General features: G+C 34.7%; 1 protein-coding gene across 3 annotated transcripts in view; it reads left to right on the top strand.

Moving 5' to 3' along the window:
• The window catches only part of NCAM2 (neural cell adhesion molecule 2), a 488,664-nt gene that overhangs the window by 289,779 nt on the left and 180,328 nt on the right, over positions 1 to 18,557 (top strand). For all 3 annotated transcript variants that reach the window (XM_003783902.2, XM_012801495.1, XM_023509713.1), the window contains one exon: positions 13,219 to 13,336. In XM_003783902.2, coding sequence (XP_003783950.1) covers positions 13,219 to 13,336 — 118 coding nt within the window. The remainder of the gene's footprint in view (positions 1 to 13,218; positions 13,337 to 18,557) is intronic.

Here is an 18,557-nt window from a genome sequence, read left to right as displayed (position 1 = left end):
AGCTTTAAGGCAACATTAGTTGAATGTTAACATTTAATATTATTTTTATAATTTCTTCTATCTCTTATCTAAATGTGTTATATGAGTTTTTTTATGTTACGCTTGTTTGAATTAAAAGAAATAGCACAGTAGTTTCTGTAATTTATTTTTTGTGTGTACAAGGGTACTATTATTACTATTACAGTATTTCATCGTGTTATAATATTTTTACCACACTTGAGCCACTATTGCATTATTACTGTTATTATTACTGTATATGCGCTGTTCTTCAAGAACCTGAGTTACATACAAATCCAACCTAAAGTCATTCTCAGAGACGTGTCTTGTCCATAACCCAAAGACCATCTGCACTCATTATTCACTTTGTTCGATCCTTGGAACTGTCCCTTCTTATTCTTTCCTATAGCGTTTTCCCTCACCTTAGCTGGTTTCCTCTCATGACTCACTCATCAGGACAGACATAAAACCCCCAGAGGGGCCTAGTGAAAATCTGAAGTGCTCATTGTTAACTGTGCGCTGTGCATTATAGCCATTTCACATCCCTGGATGGCCGGCCCTCCCTTCTCACCCAGGGAGAATTACAGACTCCAGACGGGGTCCTCTGCCCTGTACTACAGAGGAATACAATACTGGAACAGTCCGCTGAGGCGGTGATAGGACTCATCTCCTGCCCCCACATTTCAGGGATTAATATTTACTGATTTTATTGACAGACTCATAGTGTCTTGAAAACTGTTATTTTATACAGTATATGGTTCTTTTAGCTATTTAGGGTGGTAGGTAGATTAGGTACTTGTTTCTAAATCTTGGCTAAAAGCTGACATTCTTGCATTTGTATTTCAGTGCAGCAAACACAATTTTACATAACGTTCTATGGTCTTGAAAATGTGTCATAACAATATATTTAGCTTCATGTAAATTGACTTGTACCTAAAACAGGTTTTCAAAGTATTTCAGCCTGCCATTCTGTACTAAGCTCAAAACAGTTTCAGATATCTGTATCAATATATCTTTATCTAAATTTTACTTTCTGCCTAGTTTTTTTACACATCTTATTCTATGCTTATTCTTTTAATTAAGTAAATAATTAGATTGTACTCCAGTTTTGATATAGAGCAATTCACAGCAGGCTATTCCAATACTACCTTGAAAGTCCAAAGGCGATGGACTGAAACCTGGCCAACATTTTAGGTTCCTCATAAACATGAAGAATAGGGAAGCAGTGCAATCTAAAGTTCATGACAAATAAAGACAGGCAGAGAGCTTAAAAGGGTCTTCAGAGTACACTGGGCAGATCCGAACAATGAATCAAAGAAAGGTCAAGAGTTTGATGTGCTGAAATAAAAATGGGCATTCCTTGAACATAAGTCAATAGTCACTCAAATAAGGAGACTGTAAAAAGTTTCTGTGCTTTGGAACAATCAAGAACGGAATTCTGCAGGAGCTGAGGACTATTTCAGTGCATGAACTGATTGACTCTGATAGTACTTGTTATAAAACAATTCCAAATATTTTTTAAAAGCCTCACCAAATGTAATATTTACAAATTTCCATGTCTGTGTTTAAGTTAACGTACAAGAAAATTTGCTTTCTTAACCCTACAGTCCTCTGAATTTTCTGTACCACAATCAGTACACAGAATTTTTCCATCACTTCAGTCTCTTGTATTATCTTACTGCCTTGTGATTACAAACACTTTTCAACATCTAACCATGCAAAACCCTCCTCTTTTCCTTGTCATTATAATTTTGTCTTTTCAAGAATGTCATGTAAATGGAATCACCCACCCTGTTTGAAAAAATTCTCTTGTTGCCATTTTTTTTCCAGCACTCTGTGCTCATATCACATTTTGGTAATTCTCACAATACTTGAAATGTTTTCATACTTATTAGGTCTGTTAGTATGATTTGTTATCAACAGTCCTTAATGTTATCATGGTAGATGTTTGGTACCATGAATTGTACTCATGACAATGAACTTAACCCGTGTATGCTGGGTGTGCTCTGACTGCTCCACTGACAAGCCATCCCACCATCCCACCATCCCACCATCCCACCATCTCTCATCCTCTCCTTCGGTGTCCCTATTTCCTGAGACACAACAGTCAACACCATTAGGATAATTTCTAACCCTCCAAGTGCTCAGTTGAAAGGAGGAGTTATATGTCTCTTACTTCAAATGAAAAGCTAGACACGGATAGGCTTAGTGAGGAAGGCATGTCTAAAGCCCAGAGATGCTGAAGGCTAGGCCTTGTGTTAAAGTAACCCAAATGTGCAAAGAAAAAGCTATTGAAGAAAACTAAAAGTGCTACTCCAGTGAACACACACGACAGGAAAACAAAGCAGCCCTTATTGCTGATATGAAGAAAGTTGTGGTAGTCTGCAAACAACTCCACTTCCCCTTAAGTGAAAGCCTAATACAGCGTGAGGCCCTAACTCCCTCTCATTCTGTAGAGGCTGAGAGAGATAGGAGGGAAGCTGCAGAGGAAGTCCGAAGCTAACAGAAATTGTTTCATGAGAGTTGAAGAAAGTAGATAGATGCCTTTATAACCTATAGAAGGGCAAGGTGAAGCAGGGCGTGCTGGTGTCCAAACAGCACCAAGATTTAGCTAAGAAAATTGACATACTTGGTTACACTAAGAAGACACCATCCAGGTCTTTCATCCCTGGAGAGGAGAAGCAATGCCTTGTCCCAATGCTGGACTCTGTTGGGGGGATGATGACCCCAATTGTGAAGGAAGGACGTTCTGCTGTGGGTAAAATGCCATCAGTCAGCAGCATAGGCTATAGAGAATTTCTTTGTGAAAGAGGAAATCAATGTGGTAAACTTTATTGTTGCTTAACTGTTAAGACTTTTCACAACCAACCCTCCCTTCAGTGAGCCTTCTGTGCTCAGTCAGCAGCCATCAGCACTGAGACCCAGCCTTCCTCTGTGTAGAGATTCTCGGTATAAACTTCTTTGGATTTTTGCTGTGTAGGGTTAAAATATAAATATTCTTAAAATGTGTTTTGGTGTTGTTGGTCAATTTGAGAAGTTTTCAAATATTAGTTACATAAGGACATACATATGTATAGGTATATTTATTTTCCATGGTGCTCTTTTTCCTTTCCTTATTGGATTTCATGACATTTTAGTATCATCTCACAGGTTCCTAAATCTCTGTTCATTTTTTTGGTTAATATTTCCTTTGTTTTGAATATTGAGTAAGTTTTATTTGTCATTTTTCAAGTTTAATAACATTCATATGTCATACACATTCAACATATCCATGGATATTTTGTTGCTTTTAACATAAATTTAGTTGCAATTTTTTCACATTTTACAAATATATTTTATGTCTTTGCAGAGACTCTCTATATTTTCATTTACTTCAAAAAGGCTCCCTGTACTCTTTGGAACATGTTTACAATAGTTACCTTAAGGTGGTTTTTATATAATCCAACATGTGTCAACATGTAATTGGTATTTTAAGTTCTTTATATGCCAAAAAGATGTTAATTTGGGATTTTTTAAATTTCATAATATTATAGGGTTATACATGTTTGACTACATAGTTTGCTTTTGCACAATTTGAGTCAAAGTGGAAAGTGTGCTCTTCACCCAGGAATTGTGCATTATACCAGTTAGGTGTGAATTTACCCAACCGCTCCTCTCTCCTCTCCCCTACTTCATTCTGTTGAGTTTTACTTAAATATGTGCACATAAGAGTTGATTGACTAGTTCCAATGCAGTGTTGTGAGCACGTGGTATTTGTTTTTTCCATTCATATGCTGCTCCACTCAGAAGAATGGCCTTCAGTTCCATCTAAGTTTTTACAAAAATATTAGATGACCTTTTTTTTTTATGTATAGCTGAGTAGTACTACATGGTACACATATATGGCATTGTATACCATGTATTGATCGTTACTTGGATTGTTTCCACATTTCATTTGTTTTTGCAGGCAACCAATTTGCTTTGATTCAGACCACATATTCTGACCAGCCTTTTTGGTTTGTGTATTCAAAATCAATTTTATTTCTATAACCTTTTTGATCTTTCTTAGGTCTGTCCTGCATGTATGCCCATCATCATTCCAGGACCTGTGTGACTATTTAACTGTTAGTTCAATTCACAAAGTCTTAGTCCTGGTTAGAATCAGATCCACATAAGCATAGCTCAAAGCAGAGTTCAAAACTTCCTAAATAACCTGTTATGGTTGCTTTTCTAAGCTCTTCTTGCTCTATGGTTTCTGCTATATTTTCGTATTATTGTTCATCATTTTTTAGTTCACTGGCCAAAAAGCCAGAGTTGTACTTACCTTTTTTTTTTTTTTTTTTTTTTTTGGTGACAGAATCTTAGTATGTCACCCTCAGTAGAGTGCTGTAGCATCACAACTCACAGCAACCTCAAACTCTTGGACTTAAGCAATTCTCTTGCCTCAGCCTCCCAAGTAGCTGGGATTATAGGCACCCTCCACAATGTCTGGCTGTTTTCTTGCAGTTGCCATCATTGTTTTAGCTGGCCCAGGTGTAAAACCCACCAACTTTGGTGTATGTGTAAGGTGACCAGTTTTTAACATTGGTAAAGCAGTACACCATTGACCAGGGGTGAGGGGGTAGGGGTGGTGGTTTCTTAATTAAAAATTTGGTCTATATGGAGCAACAAAAATTTTCACAGAACACAAAAATAGTATTGTAATATATAATTTTTTATTTCAACATAAGCACAATTTACAAATATAATACATTTAAAAAAATTACGTATAGGGTGGTGCCTGTGGCTCAAAGGAGTAGGGCGCCGGCCCCATATGCCAAAGGTGGTGGGTTCAAACCCAGCCCTGGCCAAAAAAAAAAAAATCATGTATAGTATTATTTTATTCTTTGGCTTATTTCTCATTTGAGTGATTTTTTTTTTTTTTAGTAGATTGCTGTCATTGTTTAAAAGGTCATGAAATTTTTCACAAGAATTTGTTAAATTATATTTCACACATCAAATGGCTTTCAAAGTCTCAACACTTAATTGCAATTTTTCTGATGTCCACACTTTATTTACTGTAGAAAAAAAAACGCATTCCGTCACAGCATTAGTTCCTGGTAAGGACAGTGCATATCCCACAATTTTTAGTGCATTATTGTATAGAACATGGTTGTTTCAAAATGATGAAATATTTCTAAACATTTGTTCTCTATTGTGATTTTTGCTGATGCCCAAGAGTTAACCTTTTCCTTATCAATATATTTTTTTAATAATGATACCTTGTAGTCATAAGTGTCACTTTCAAGGCCAGTGCTAGACTTTTTGCCACCACTATAAAATGTAAATAATACAAGTACTGTCTGCTAAATTCATGAAATAAATAAATAAATTACTTAACTAAATTATCTGAATAGCTGATTTGTTGACATCACTTGGTTAACTAGCACTAGCATGCAGTACGATGTCTATGGTCTGAAATCCAGTTACAAAATGTTTTCATGATTGCCAATGCCAAAAAATGCCATTGTTCATTAAGTCCAAACAATAGTGGTCAAATTCTAACAACTGATCAACAATGTAAACTTTGATAAGCAGTTCTCGATAATCATTTCTCAACAATTATTTCTTATTATTAAAATTTAGCATTATAAAATTAACAAAAATAATATAAAACTCATATCCTGGTGAAATAGCCACATGGCAGTGTTGAGACCAGAATTACTGCTGAGAGACCACCACACACATGTAAAGACAAAAAGTGCTTTATTTTGCTAGCATATGCCTGGGCCACTCTTCCCTTCAGGTGGCTGGAGGAAGGGCAACCCCCTAGTGAAGCAGTTGAGGTTTTTAAAGCCATAGAGGAATTTCATGGGCTATTGGCTGAGCTGTTTATGGTTAGGAACCCTCTAGAGAGGGGGGCTCTACTTGTTTGTTCCAGGCAGTTTGGCTCCTTCTGAGCTAATTGTCCTTGCCTAGAAGTGAGGGAGGGAGCCAGTATCCTTCTGATACCGATTCCACCTGGGAGACCTTGCCTAGGAGGGAATTAGGGAGTTTACATTAGCCTTTTCATTTCCAAATGAAGTTACATTAACCTCTTCAATCCCAAATGGAGTTACATTAACCTTTACAGCAGCCGAATATTCCCTTCCCATTCTCCTGCCCTTCCCTAGCTTGTTGTGCGTTCTTTCCAAAAATCGGGACCTTTTTAAAACACTGTGGGACACAGGACGATTGTTAAAAATCCAGACGTCTGGTCACCTTATGTATGTGGCTAGTGCCTTAACCCCTGTGCTATGGGCGCCGAGCCTATACTTAACATCCTTTACCCTAACTATGCGCTCATCCAGATTCAATTGTTCAGAGAAATTAAAAGGAGAAAAACAATGGGCATTTTGCTCTTGGAACCATACATCATCTGACTGAAAAATCCCCTCTTTCAGAAAATTAGGCACTTGTAGGCCCTTCTGCTCCCACTTGCACTATCAGATCTTTTTCCTTCCTGCTTGTGTCTAAACTGGAAGTCATTTCTCTTGGGCCTTTCTTGGGAGATGTTGATGCCCACTTATGAGTCTTGGGCTGCCTTCAGTTCAGGCTAAAAGAGTCTGAAGAGAAATTTTCAATTTCATAGCTTGTCTTGTGGTACTTAGGATTCTGTTATCTTTCTAGCAATAATATGCCTGCTATCCTGTACTTTTCAGAGTCCTCAAATGGACCATCTATGTCATCTGTCAAGTATAGTAGCCACAGTAAGTAGAGACAGAGAGCGCAATAAGGCTCCCCAGTTTACGCCAAACTGGAACTCTAGGAATTTATTTTTAAACTGGTTAACATGTATATAATCAAAGCTTCTTTTTATTTTTTTCAATCTAAAAAATTAAAAGAATTAACTGAAGTGATTTGCAAATAACTGCTCACACTTTGGATTTAATTTATTTTTTTATTTGTATAAATTTAAGAACTACAAGTATAGTTTTTGTTGGTTTTTTTTTTTTTTTGGTCTGGGGCTGGGTTTGAACCCACCACCTTCTGCATATGGAGCTGGCGCGCCCACTCCTTTGAGCCATAGGCGCCACCCCAGGTGCAGTTTTGATAGATGGATATATTATGTAGTGGTGAAGTCACAACTTTTTGTATCCACATCACCGGAATAGTGTATGTTGCACCACCCGTTAAGTAATACCTCATCCCTCACTCCACTTTCACCTTTCCAGCCGCCAGGTCCTCAATGACTATTATTTCGTATCCTTATGTCCACGTGTGCACATCATTTAGCTCCCACCTATAACTAAGAACATGCAGTATTTGACTTTTCGTTTCCAAGTTGTTTCACATAAGAGAACTTCCAGTTCCATTTTTGTTGCTGTAAAAGATATGATTTCATTGTTATGTATGAAAAGTATTCTATTGTGTGCGTGTTTGTGAGCCTACACACATCCATCTCATTTTCTTTATCTAGTCATCCCTTGATGAACATGGAGGCTATTCCATATCTTTGCTTTTGTGAAAATGCTACAACAAATACATTAGGGTAGTTTGAAATATTGATTTTTTTTTTCCTTTGGGGTAGCTACCTAGTTAAGATGCTGGATTAGAGGCTAGCTCCATTTCCTTGTCTGAGAAATACCAATTCAGCTTTCCATATGGAGTTGTTCTAATTTACATTCCCAACATTGTGCCAGCATTCCTTTTTCTCTCCATCCTTACCAACATTTGTTATATTTTGACTTTTTAATAATAGCCATTCTGATTGGGGTAATGTGTTATCTATTGGTGGTTTGAATTTCCATTTCTCTGATGATTAATGATGTTGAATATTTTTTTTCCTTCTTTTGATTAATTACTCAGTTTATCACTCCACTGTAGCACTGAACATTTAGCTTACACTTTAGGATAAACTCATACTACCTGTCGCCTTTTGACTGTTGCATATTTAAGATCACACTTAACTGGCTTAGTTCATGGGACAAAATTAAAAGACTTAAAAAAGAGAAAATAAAAAAAGTTGCAATCCTTTTTCCTTGTGGTTTATCAGAGCTGAACTAGCATAGATTGTTTATTAGGATTTTGTAGTAAACAGACCAGTTTTAGTACTAAGATACCATTCCTTCCCCATCATCCTCATCCAGCTTCTTTACTCTTTGTATGTCCTTTCTGTGTTCTTCCCTAGGATGATTAAGGCCTGCCAGGGCCAAGTTCAAAATTTTACACATCCAATTCTTTTGAAGTTAGACCAACAAAAGCACTTCTATCACCATTTAGAATCAGCCTGGTTTGGTACACATAGAGATACTCCAGGGGTAGTATAAGCTGCCACAACCACAGTTACCTTTCTTAATTCTGAGAAATTATCCAAGAGGCTGTCTTGCTGACTCAAAAACTCTCGGTTTGCTGCTGAATGACATCAGGTGGACATATCAGGCCCCTCTCCTCAGATTCCCTTCTTCCCAGGAGTTCTCCTACCCTCCTCCCCTTCTGAGTGGTGGCCAGACTTGGTGTCTTTAACAGGTCTCCTGATTTGAGGAACTTCCCATGTCAAGCAAATTATCCAAGTACCACCTAGTCAAGCTCATTGTATATTAATGCTACTTATCATCATATTGTTTTCTTTGATTATTCCAGAAATCCTGAATTTCATTATCTATCCCACAGATATTTTTTCCAAAATCTCAAAAGTGATTATTATTCACTGTTTAAGAATATGTTATAAAATCAGATTCATTTAGATTACTTTTAAGCAAGCACTATAGTCTTTATTATACATTTTTTATATTTATGAACTATCTAATTGTATTTTACTCCCTTATGTATCCCAGGATACTTCAAAACTTACTGACTTAAGATTGTTTTCTTCTTCTAAAATTATTGAAGACTCACAAAAATTTTTATTTATGTGGGCCCTACCTATTTATATGCACCATAGTAAGCATTAAAATTAATAATTTTTAAATATATCTTAGAATCTTATTTAAAATTTTTAAGTGTTAATTTAGTAATTTGTCAAAAAATAAAAATATGGGGTGGCACCTGAGTCTCAAAGGAGTAGGGCACCAGACCCATATGCCAGAGGTGGTGGGTTCAAACCCAGCCCTGGCCAAAAACTGCAAAATAAATAAATAAATAGAAATAAAAATAAAAATATGCTAAGGTAAACAGCATATTTATAAAATAACTACATTTATAAATAACAAGAGTAGTGAAAGAGTGGCTTCTTTTCTTCAAGATTTGGGCAAGTTTCTTTATATGTGTAATTAATAGTAGATGGGTGGATTTGCAGACCTGTCGCTGAATTCAATCTTTTCTGCTATATATAATTTTGAACCTGAGGAAAAAACCTTTCAGATAAGGATATTATTGCACTTTTCCTCCATTAGCACAATTCAATAGCTGACTTTTGCAGGAAAAAATCCATTTGCACGGATACTTGCTTGGAAAAGTGATGGCCCCAGCAACCCTATGGAAGAGTTGTGGACCTCAAGGTTTCTTGAAATACGCTTTAAAGACCTCTGTTGTAGAGTATCATTAACCACAGAATGCAATGAGAAAGTGGCATTAAAATGACCTAATGAAGAACTAAAAGAAATTGTAGGCTCGTATTTACTTATTTACTGACATGTGAGATCATCCATATTAATTTTGGCCTTTAATTATTATCTCTTGTGGTAGAAACAAAAAGAAAGTTAATGTAGTATTTTCCATTCGGTCAGGTAATTTTTCATTTAGCTCTTCTTTAATAAAATGTTTTATTTTGATGGTATAATTCTGTAGACATCTAGCCATGGATTTGCTTTAGTGAATTAAATAAAAAAAATTTGTTTTCATTTTTATTATTATTATTTTTTATTTGTTCATTTATACTTTCCTGATTATAAAATAATCCATTGTTAGGATACTGTATAATCTTACTGAGGGCAATTTGAAATACCTAATTTAGTTTTCTTCAGTCAATATTAAATGTTCATCTATTCTTTGGTCTTTAAGTTTTACTTCTAGGTAATTAAATGAAGGATTTATTGCAGTAGCTAAATGTTGTAATCAATAGATATTTGACCATATTTGGCCAAAAGGTTTAATACAACATGTAATAAAGTATCCCTGGGTTTTGGAATAATGCACAATTTGTATGAGAGAGATGTTTTCTCTACATTGACATAAATGAATCTCTCACATATACTGTTAATTATGAAAAGACGCACAGTTGATAAAAAAAAAGGTACATTTTGTAAAAGAAAGAGGAAAACAAGGAATATGGATTAAAATTTGCATCAAGAAATGTCAGGCCTTTTGCTTTCCATGTGTACTGTTCTTCATCCATGGTTTCAACCAACTTTGGATCAAAAATACCTTCAAAAAATACAACAGCAAAAAAGAACAATGCAAAAAAACAGTTATTTACACAGCATTTACGCTGTGTAAGAGTATGCTAGAGGAGTCACTTAGTGAGCACAATGAATATACCTTATTTGAGTGATGGATACGCTTTAAAAGCTCTGACATTACCACTACACAATCTATATATGTAATAAAGTCTCACCTGCACGTTATAGATTTATTTTAATAAGTATAAAGAGAAGGCTCATAGGTTGTATACAAATACTATGTCATTTTATATAAGGGACTGGGACATTTCGGATTTTGGTATCCAAGGACTTTCCTGGAACCAGTCCCCCATGGATACCAAGAGACTGTAATTAATAAAAGTAACTAACCAGACAAGAGGTAAGGTCAGTAATTTTAAATGTCTATCTCTTTATTTTATTTTTGACATCATGAATGTGATCTTTTAAAAAGTCAATTTCAAAGTACAATATAATAATAAAGTTCATTATAAAATATTTCAGAAATAGAGAAAATCATAATTATAAAAATGCAACAAAGCATCAGTTTTGTTGAACTTAATGATTTCTCACTGGTTTTGTACTTACTGTCCAGGAAAGGCAACATTTCTTTGATTCAACTGCTGACTCTTGTCATATTAGGGCGCACCAGGAGGGAATTTAAAATATCTCTGAAAACCTCTCCCTTGAGCTTTTTAAAATCAGAATAATGAGGCAATTTGATCCTCACTATCCTGTAATCTGATAGTATCAAATAAAGCTCTTCACATCTTTCTCAAGTTGTTTTGATTTTTAAAACTCAGTATCTAACAGATGATTATAATCATGGCACTGCTATGTTATAGTCACAAATGAGGAACTAATATATTGAAAATTCCCAAGAATTTGTTACCAGACAAGTAGATAAGGAAATGTTGTATTGACAAAATTTTGTGATAAGACAGAAATAACAAATATGCTGATACTCAAAAATGGAGACAACATAACTGCATTTATTTTTAAATATATATTATTATACTTATTTAGTTTATTGTAATCAGTGAATATGACTTTTGCAAAATGAAATTGTAAAATTAATGAGATTTCTTTTTAACTATTGTACACTTTATATTTGTTAAATTTCTTTTGTATTTTGAGTTCAAAAAACTCTATCATTAATACTTTATACTGACCACCCTTATAAATGGGGAATGAAAAAGTATTGCAATCAACAATGACTATTAATGAAAATTATGAGGTGTTAGATCATATTACATATTGGAGGCAGTAGAGAAGAGCGAAAGAAACAAAATTAAAACAAAGGAGCATAGAATTCAGAAGTGATTTCAACTGATGCCTGATATAACCAGAAAGTAGGTCAAATGATCTGATCATGATGAGAGTGGTATTCTTTACAATTAATCTATCTTAATGCATATGGAGAGTCTATGTAATAATAAAATACTTTAATGTTTAGAATATGTTCTTTATTCATGATATTGTAAGCCATTAATTATAAGAAAAATTGTCAAAGATATAAATTGCTGAACAAGAATGCTTGCTTTCTTATCAAAGAACTGTTCCTAAAATTAACTGATACAATTCATTCACATAAATACCTAACTATGGAGAGAATTGCTAATAAAGAGTTCATTTTCGTTGTAATTCTAAAACAAACTAACATCTTCATTATTGTAACAAAGATTGTAATAGTTTCGTGCAACGGCATGTGTAAATAGGGAATAACATAATGCATTTTGATTAAAATGTCATTTTTCATAATTGCAATGGAGAGAAAACAGGCTACAGGAAAGTCAAGTGACAAAGTACTTAAAAGGCAGAGTTAATATCTGAGAACAGTCCATTATATCTAATGCTAGTAATTATTATTTTAATTTAGAGACAACGTGTCACATCGTGTTTCTTACATATAAATTCATAAAAGCAGGCACTTGATTTGTTGTGTTTACTAAGTGACATATCAGTTCTCATCCCCGCCATCAGTGGGGATAACAGCAGCACCAAAGCTGACCTGAATACTGTTGCAGATATAATTAATTGTAACCATGCTGTCGAACACTTGTTTAGTTATGTGGTTTAGAATGTGTTAAAAAAAATTATTGATATAATTAATTTTAGGAATATTACTTTATAATATTCAATTTAAAATCAAGAAAGTGTGTGGTGAGTCAAAATGTATGCTGTACTTTGAAATTTAGCTTCTATGGTGGATGTTAATTATTTGCTTATTGCAAACAGTGCATTCTGGTACCAGTTTCAACATGTCCAAAAAGTGCAGTATATGCAGTTTTCACAATGTAATTAGTTAGAAATTGGGGATGCTTAATTTTAAAATTGAATAGTTCATGAAAATCTATTTTCATCCTCTCTATGGCTTACAGTTTCTCTTCATAAAATGTTCTGTAGTTGTCTGAAGAAATTAAGTGTAGTTAATCAGAAAGAACATTATGGTTTGACACCTAATTTGAAAGCACTGTCTTGTAGCAGTGATTGATTGGTTATGGTATTGCCCAGACCAATAGGCAATCCAAAGAGAGAAATGAGAACCCAAATAGGAAATCCATTTATGCTCAAAGTAGATCTCACTGTAGATGTAAATCAGGGTGGTATTGTCTGTCTTTTTGTGAATAGTATTTCATAAAAGTATACATGTTGGCTAAAAGGTAGAGTTCATTAGACTATAAATAGTAATAGAGCATTATAACAAATTGATTTCATTTATATATTGGAAGGCTGATCACTGATCTTAAAGTTATTTTACTATGAAACCAAGCCAGTTCTATTAATCTCAAAGTGTAGAGGTGAGCTGTCAGCTTCCACAGCTTAACATAAACATAAAAGGTAAAAAGAAAAAAAAGAAAAGAAATTCTGAAATGATGCTAGTGAAGATGTTTTTATCTCTATTCTATGTCCATCTCTTCTTCAGTGCCGCCAGCAATCACAATGCCTCAGAAATCCTTTAATGCCACAGCAGAGCGAGGAGAAGAGATGACATTTTCCTGCAGGGCCTCGGGCTCCCCTGAACCCACCATCTCCTGGTATAGGTAGGCTATGTACCCACATCCCTGTGGCTTATGTCCATGACAAGGATTATGGAATAATATTTGGTATCTTCATAAATTTACTAAGTGGATAATATTGTTGGTAGTTTTGCTGAAATACTCATGGTCCTGTTCTATTCAGTAAAGGTGGTAATGACCTTGGAAATCAAAGCTGTGCTCTTGCCCTAATTTACTGAATCAAAGGCTGTACCCATTTACGTATAAGGGCTTGTTTCTGGCCAAAAATGGGCCCAGAGCCTTGTGTTTGAGTCAAATGTTTTATTGTTACCACAAAAAAGTATCTTGAAATGTCTTGAACTGTTGCTGGCACCACTGTTAAATGCATAAAAAATCATAATCAATTAGAATATAATTGTATATTCTACTTGTGTGCTATATCACAGAGAAAAACAATATAAGGTTAAATTTTATGAATTTACATTTTCTTTTCATAAAATTTTCTATACTTGAAGAAATTAAGTGTAGTTAATTAGAATCAACACTATGACATATAGTATGTCATTTTTAAAATAATTTACTTCATCAAAGGAGTAGAATGTGTATTCTAAATATATTCTTTCATAACTTACTATATATTTTTTAGAGTCTGTACTATTTAATGTCAATTAATTATATGTTAAATATTCCATTCTTTTAAGTTGTGGCTTCAAGTTCTTAATCAGAGACAAATTTAGAACTGGACAGTCTTGTAAATGTACATTGGTAATGGAGCTTACCAGATAAGGTTTAGCTACAAATATTTGTACAATCACTTCTTTACTTTATAAACCATGTTTCATGAGAATAATCAGGAGAAAAGAGTTAGTAACAGATACATTCATTTGTATAAAAGTGTTCATAGCAATTATAAATTTAAAAAATAATAATAATTTTAAGGAGAATAATTAAAATCCAGACTAATCTCTCATTGTTTTATCTCTAGGCACTTACTGATATTTTCTTACACTTGCCCCCCTTTGTTTATCCTGTATATTTTTTAATCATCCAGGTAACAAGAATTTTTTTTCAGACAATAGTTTTAGATGATGGGTTTACACATTAAATATTAACGTATACACGTTTCTACTGGGACAGCGCCTGTGGCTTAGTGGGTAGGGTCCCAGCTCCATATACTGAAGGTGGCAGGTTCAAACCTGGCCCCTGCCAAAATGCAACAAAAAAATAGCCAGGCACTGTGGTGGGTACCTTTAGTCCCAGCTACTTGGGAGGCTGAGGCAAGAGACTCCTAAGCCCAGGAGTTGGAGATTGCAATGAGCTTTGTGACGCCACGCCACAGCACTCTACCGAAGGCGATAGAATGAGACTGTCTTTACAAAAAAAAAAAGAGAGAGAGAGAGAAAGAAAATAAACAAATAAATATTAACATATACACCCCAGACAATCATCTTATATCTCAGAGACTATTGGTTATTGAGAGGGAATCTTTAATAGTCAATGTCAGATCTAATTGCCTCACAGAAAAGTGCTTGCATAAGAGCTTATGGCGTGAACGGCTATTATTGTACGATTTTATTCTGATGATTTTATGGAGATTTCTTTTGTTTTCTTCTTTGAGTAAGATTTAATTAACAGGTAAGGAAACTGAAGCGCAACAATAAAGTCAGTGGGATACTGAACAATGAACATGAACTTGAGATACTCATGTACCACTTTGACATACAGTGGGATAAACCTTCTAAGCTGCAAGCCCAGGCCTGTCTTGCCTAATATAATTGATGATTCCACAAACCCACCATGGGATAAGACATGATAGGAAAGTCCTGGTGGATAAGCAGTGACTTGAAGTACTTCTGTTGAGCCACTTTTGAAGGAATATTATAATATGCAAGTTCTGTATAAAGGGGTTAAGATAGAAATGAGCATATTTTTATATGTTAAAATAATATTTACTTATACTCAGTAAGTTATGAGAAATACATATATCATATATATGTACATAACATGAAAGTGATGTGTTTGTTAAGTTTCAGAACACACGGCCTTGAGAATATGACTGTGAGAATTAAGAGTTCGCTATGTCTTAGATCTTCACCACAAATATTCCAGGTTTGACAGTGACTTCAATTTTCCCTCCCGTGAACTGATGTTAAGTTTCACAGATTTGTTATTAGTCCCATCTTCAAGGTGCATATTCTTTTGGTGTGGTCAGATGTAGTTCTCTACACCACCCGCTCTTCCAATTAACAACTTACCAATTGCTTTTCCCAAGAGATACCATGACTCTCCTGCCGATGGGGAATGTTGGAAAAAGGTCTTGGTTTCTCAGAGAACCTTTGTTTCTGCTTAGTTCCATTATTTTTCTTAAACTATGAGGGGATAATGGGATTACACATTAAATAGTGCAACAATTTTTTATTACATTTAATTAAAAATAGTATATAAATAATATCTTGACGGGCTAATAGAACAAGAAAATTAAATCTGTTGATAGAATGTTTTTCTGTGCATATCTCCATATGGCACTAGTCTTATGTCTTGGGTAGGATAAAATTATAATTTACTTAAAACCTAAATAACTGCTGGATATATAGCCTCTGGATATAAAATATATGTTGGGGTAATAGGGGGGTATGGTTGTCAGATTAATGGAGATAAAATTAGGGTTATAGGAAACTTTTGATCTATTTATTATAGATATTTATTTAATTTTTCTTATGTTTAATTAAAGGCTAATATAATAAGACAATTCATATTCACAGGCTAATATAACAAGAAAATTCAATCTGTTGATATAAAGTTTTTCTCTCCATATCTTCATGTGGCACTAGTCTTATTTCTTGGGTAGGATAAAATTATAATTTACTTAAAACCTAAATAATTGCTGGATATATATCCTCTGGATATAAAATATAAGTTGGGGTAATGGGAGAGTGTGATTGTGACATAAAAGTAGGGTTATAGGAAGTTTTTCAATCTATTATAAATATTTTTGTGGAAAAAAAGGTTTTTAAATATTGGAGAATGTAGGGTAATGGCTTTGAGACAACGGTCCAGAGTATTGGACATAGAGATAATGTATCCAAGTGAGATGAGTACATTCATTTGCATTAGTCGGAGTGGCCTCACATAACAAAATACCACACTCCAGGTGGCTAAAACAATAGCATTTATTTTCTCACAGTTCATGAGACTACTTATCCAAGATCAAAGTGCCACAGGACAGGTTTCTGGTGAGGCCATATTTCCTGGCTTGCAGATGATCACCTTTTTATTGGTCCTCACATGGCGTGAGAGGACCAAAGATCTGTGCTGTCCCTGCCTCTCTTTTGAGAACACCTGTCTTGTCCAAGTTAGCCCTCATACTTATGTCTCAATTTAGCCTTAATTACTTCTTTAATTACCCCTTTCTTGGAATACAGTTACCTGGCTTTAAGACTTCAACATATGAATTTGGGTGGCGAGAAACATAATTTAGTTTATAATGACAGTAAAAAAGATAACTAAGGGCCAACATGAAGATATTTTCACAATGAGAATCAAGAACATTTAGTGACATGTAAATCAAAGTGGGAGGGAGGCAGGGACAAAAGTTCTTGCCTTCATTTATATTCACACACTTGTGTATTTACTGGAAGTACAATATGATTTTTATTGTTATCCCTTTGATTTGTAAATTGCATTGATTTTCAAATGTTAAAACACCTTTTTGTTCCTGTTGAAAACTTACGTTATCATGATATACAGTCATGCCCTGCATTAGGACGCTGCAGTCAGTGACAGTCCACGCTTAGGTTAGTGGCTGCATAGATTACAATGGGCCTGGAAAATTTCTGTCAACTTGTGACATGTTAGTCATCCTAACATCACAACCAGGCATGTTACTCACCAGTCTGTGATTATGCTGGCGTAAATAAACCTACTATGTCACACATACTTTTAAGTATAGGACTTAGTACTTTGTAAATGACTACATTTCTGATTTATATATTAACTGTACTGTAATCTTTAATCTTTATTTTAGAGTGATTCCTTGTTAACAGTAAAACACTCTTAACCAGGTCCTTGAGGAGATATTCCAGGAAAAAGGCATTGTTATCACAACTCCTTGGGTGTTATTGCCCCTGCAACCTTGCAGCGGGACCAGATGTGGTGGGAGAAGACAGTGATTTATTTTTTATTTTTTTATTTATTTTTCTTTTTTATTGAATGGTAACTATGTACATTAATGCACTTCTGGGGTACAGTGTGGTGTTTTCACACACAATCCAAAACACTTCCGTCAAACTGGTTAACATAGCCTTCGTGTCCTTTTCTTAGTTACTGGGTTAAAATGTTCATATTCTACTCTTAGAAAGATTCACTTGTACCCTTGTAAGATAAACCACAGAAGTGATCCCTCCAATCCCCCTCCCTCCAACCATTCCCCCCTCCTTTTTCCCTCCTCCCTCCCCATATTCTTAGGCTGTTATTAGGTTATAGCTTTCATGTAAAAGGTATAAATTAGTTTCATAATAGGGCTGTGTACATTGGAAGACAGTGATATTGATACTGCTCACCTCGTATAAGCCTGGGCTAATGTGTGTGTTTGTGTTTTAGTTTTAACAAAGAAGTTTCAAAAAAGAGTGAAAAAAATTAATAATAAACAAACTCATAATGTATAGGAAGAAAAATTTTTATAGCTGTAACATGTTTTTGTGTTTTAAGTTAAATACATGTATCATTACAAAAGAGTCAAAAAGTTTAATGAATTTAAAGTTTGTTAAGTAAAAGTATTAGTGTAAGCTAAGATTAATTGGTTCTCGAAAAAAAATTTATAAATTTAGAGTAGCCTGAGATTACAGTTCTTATAAAGTCTAGAGTAGTATACAGTAGTCTCCTAGGCTCACATTCACACAGCACTCTTTCCCTGACTCACCCAGAGCAACTTCTAGTCCTGCAAAATCTATTTATGGTAAGTGCATGTACAGTGTTCTATTATTTTCTACCACTTTTTGACTATATTTTTCTATAATTAAATATGCAAATACTGGGCGGTGCCTGTAGCTCAAGGAGTAGGGCGTGCCAGCCCCATATAATGGAGGCAGAGGGTTCAAACCTGGCCCCAGCCAGAAACTGTAACAGCAACAAAAAATGCAAATACTTTGCATTATATTACATTGCCTTCATTATTCAGGACAGTAGTGTGCTATACAGATTTATAGCCTAGGAGCAATAGGCCTAGCTGTGTAGTAGGCGGTGCCCCCTAAGTTTGAGAAAGTTGACT

This window comes from Otolemur garnettii, unplaced genomic scaffold (assembly GCF_000181295.1).
Source record: "Otolemur garnettii isolate 467f Iridium unplaced genomic scaffold, OtoGar3 scaffold00009, whole genome shotgun sequence".
In the NCBI taxonomy this organism is placed as follows: Eukaryota; Metazoa; Chordata; class Mammalia; order Primates; family Galagidae; genus Otolemur; species Otolemur garnettii.
Note: the sequence above shows the minus strand (reverse complement) of the source record. Positions and strands in the feature narration are given on the sequence as shown.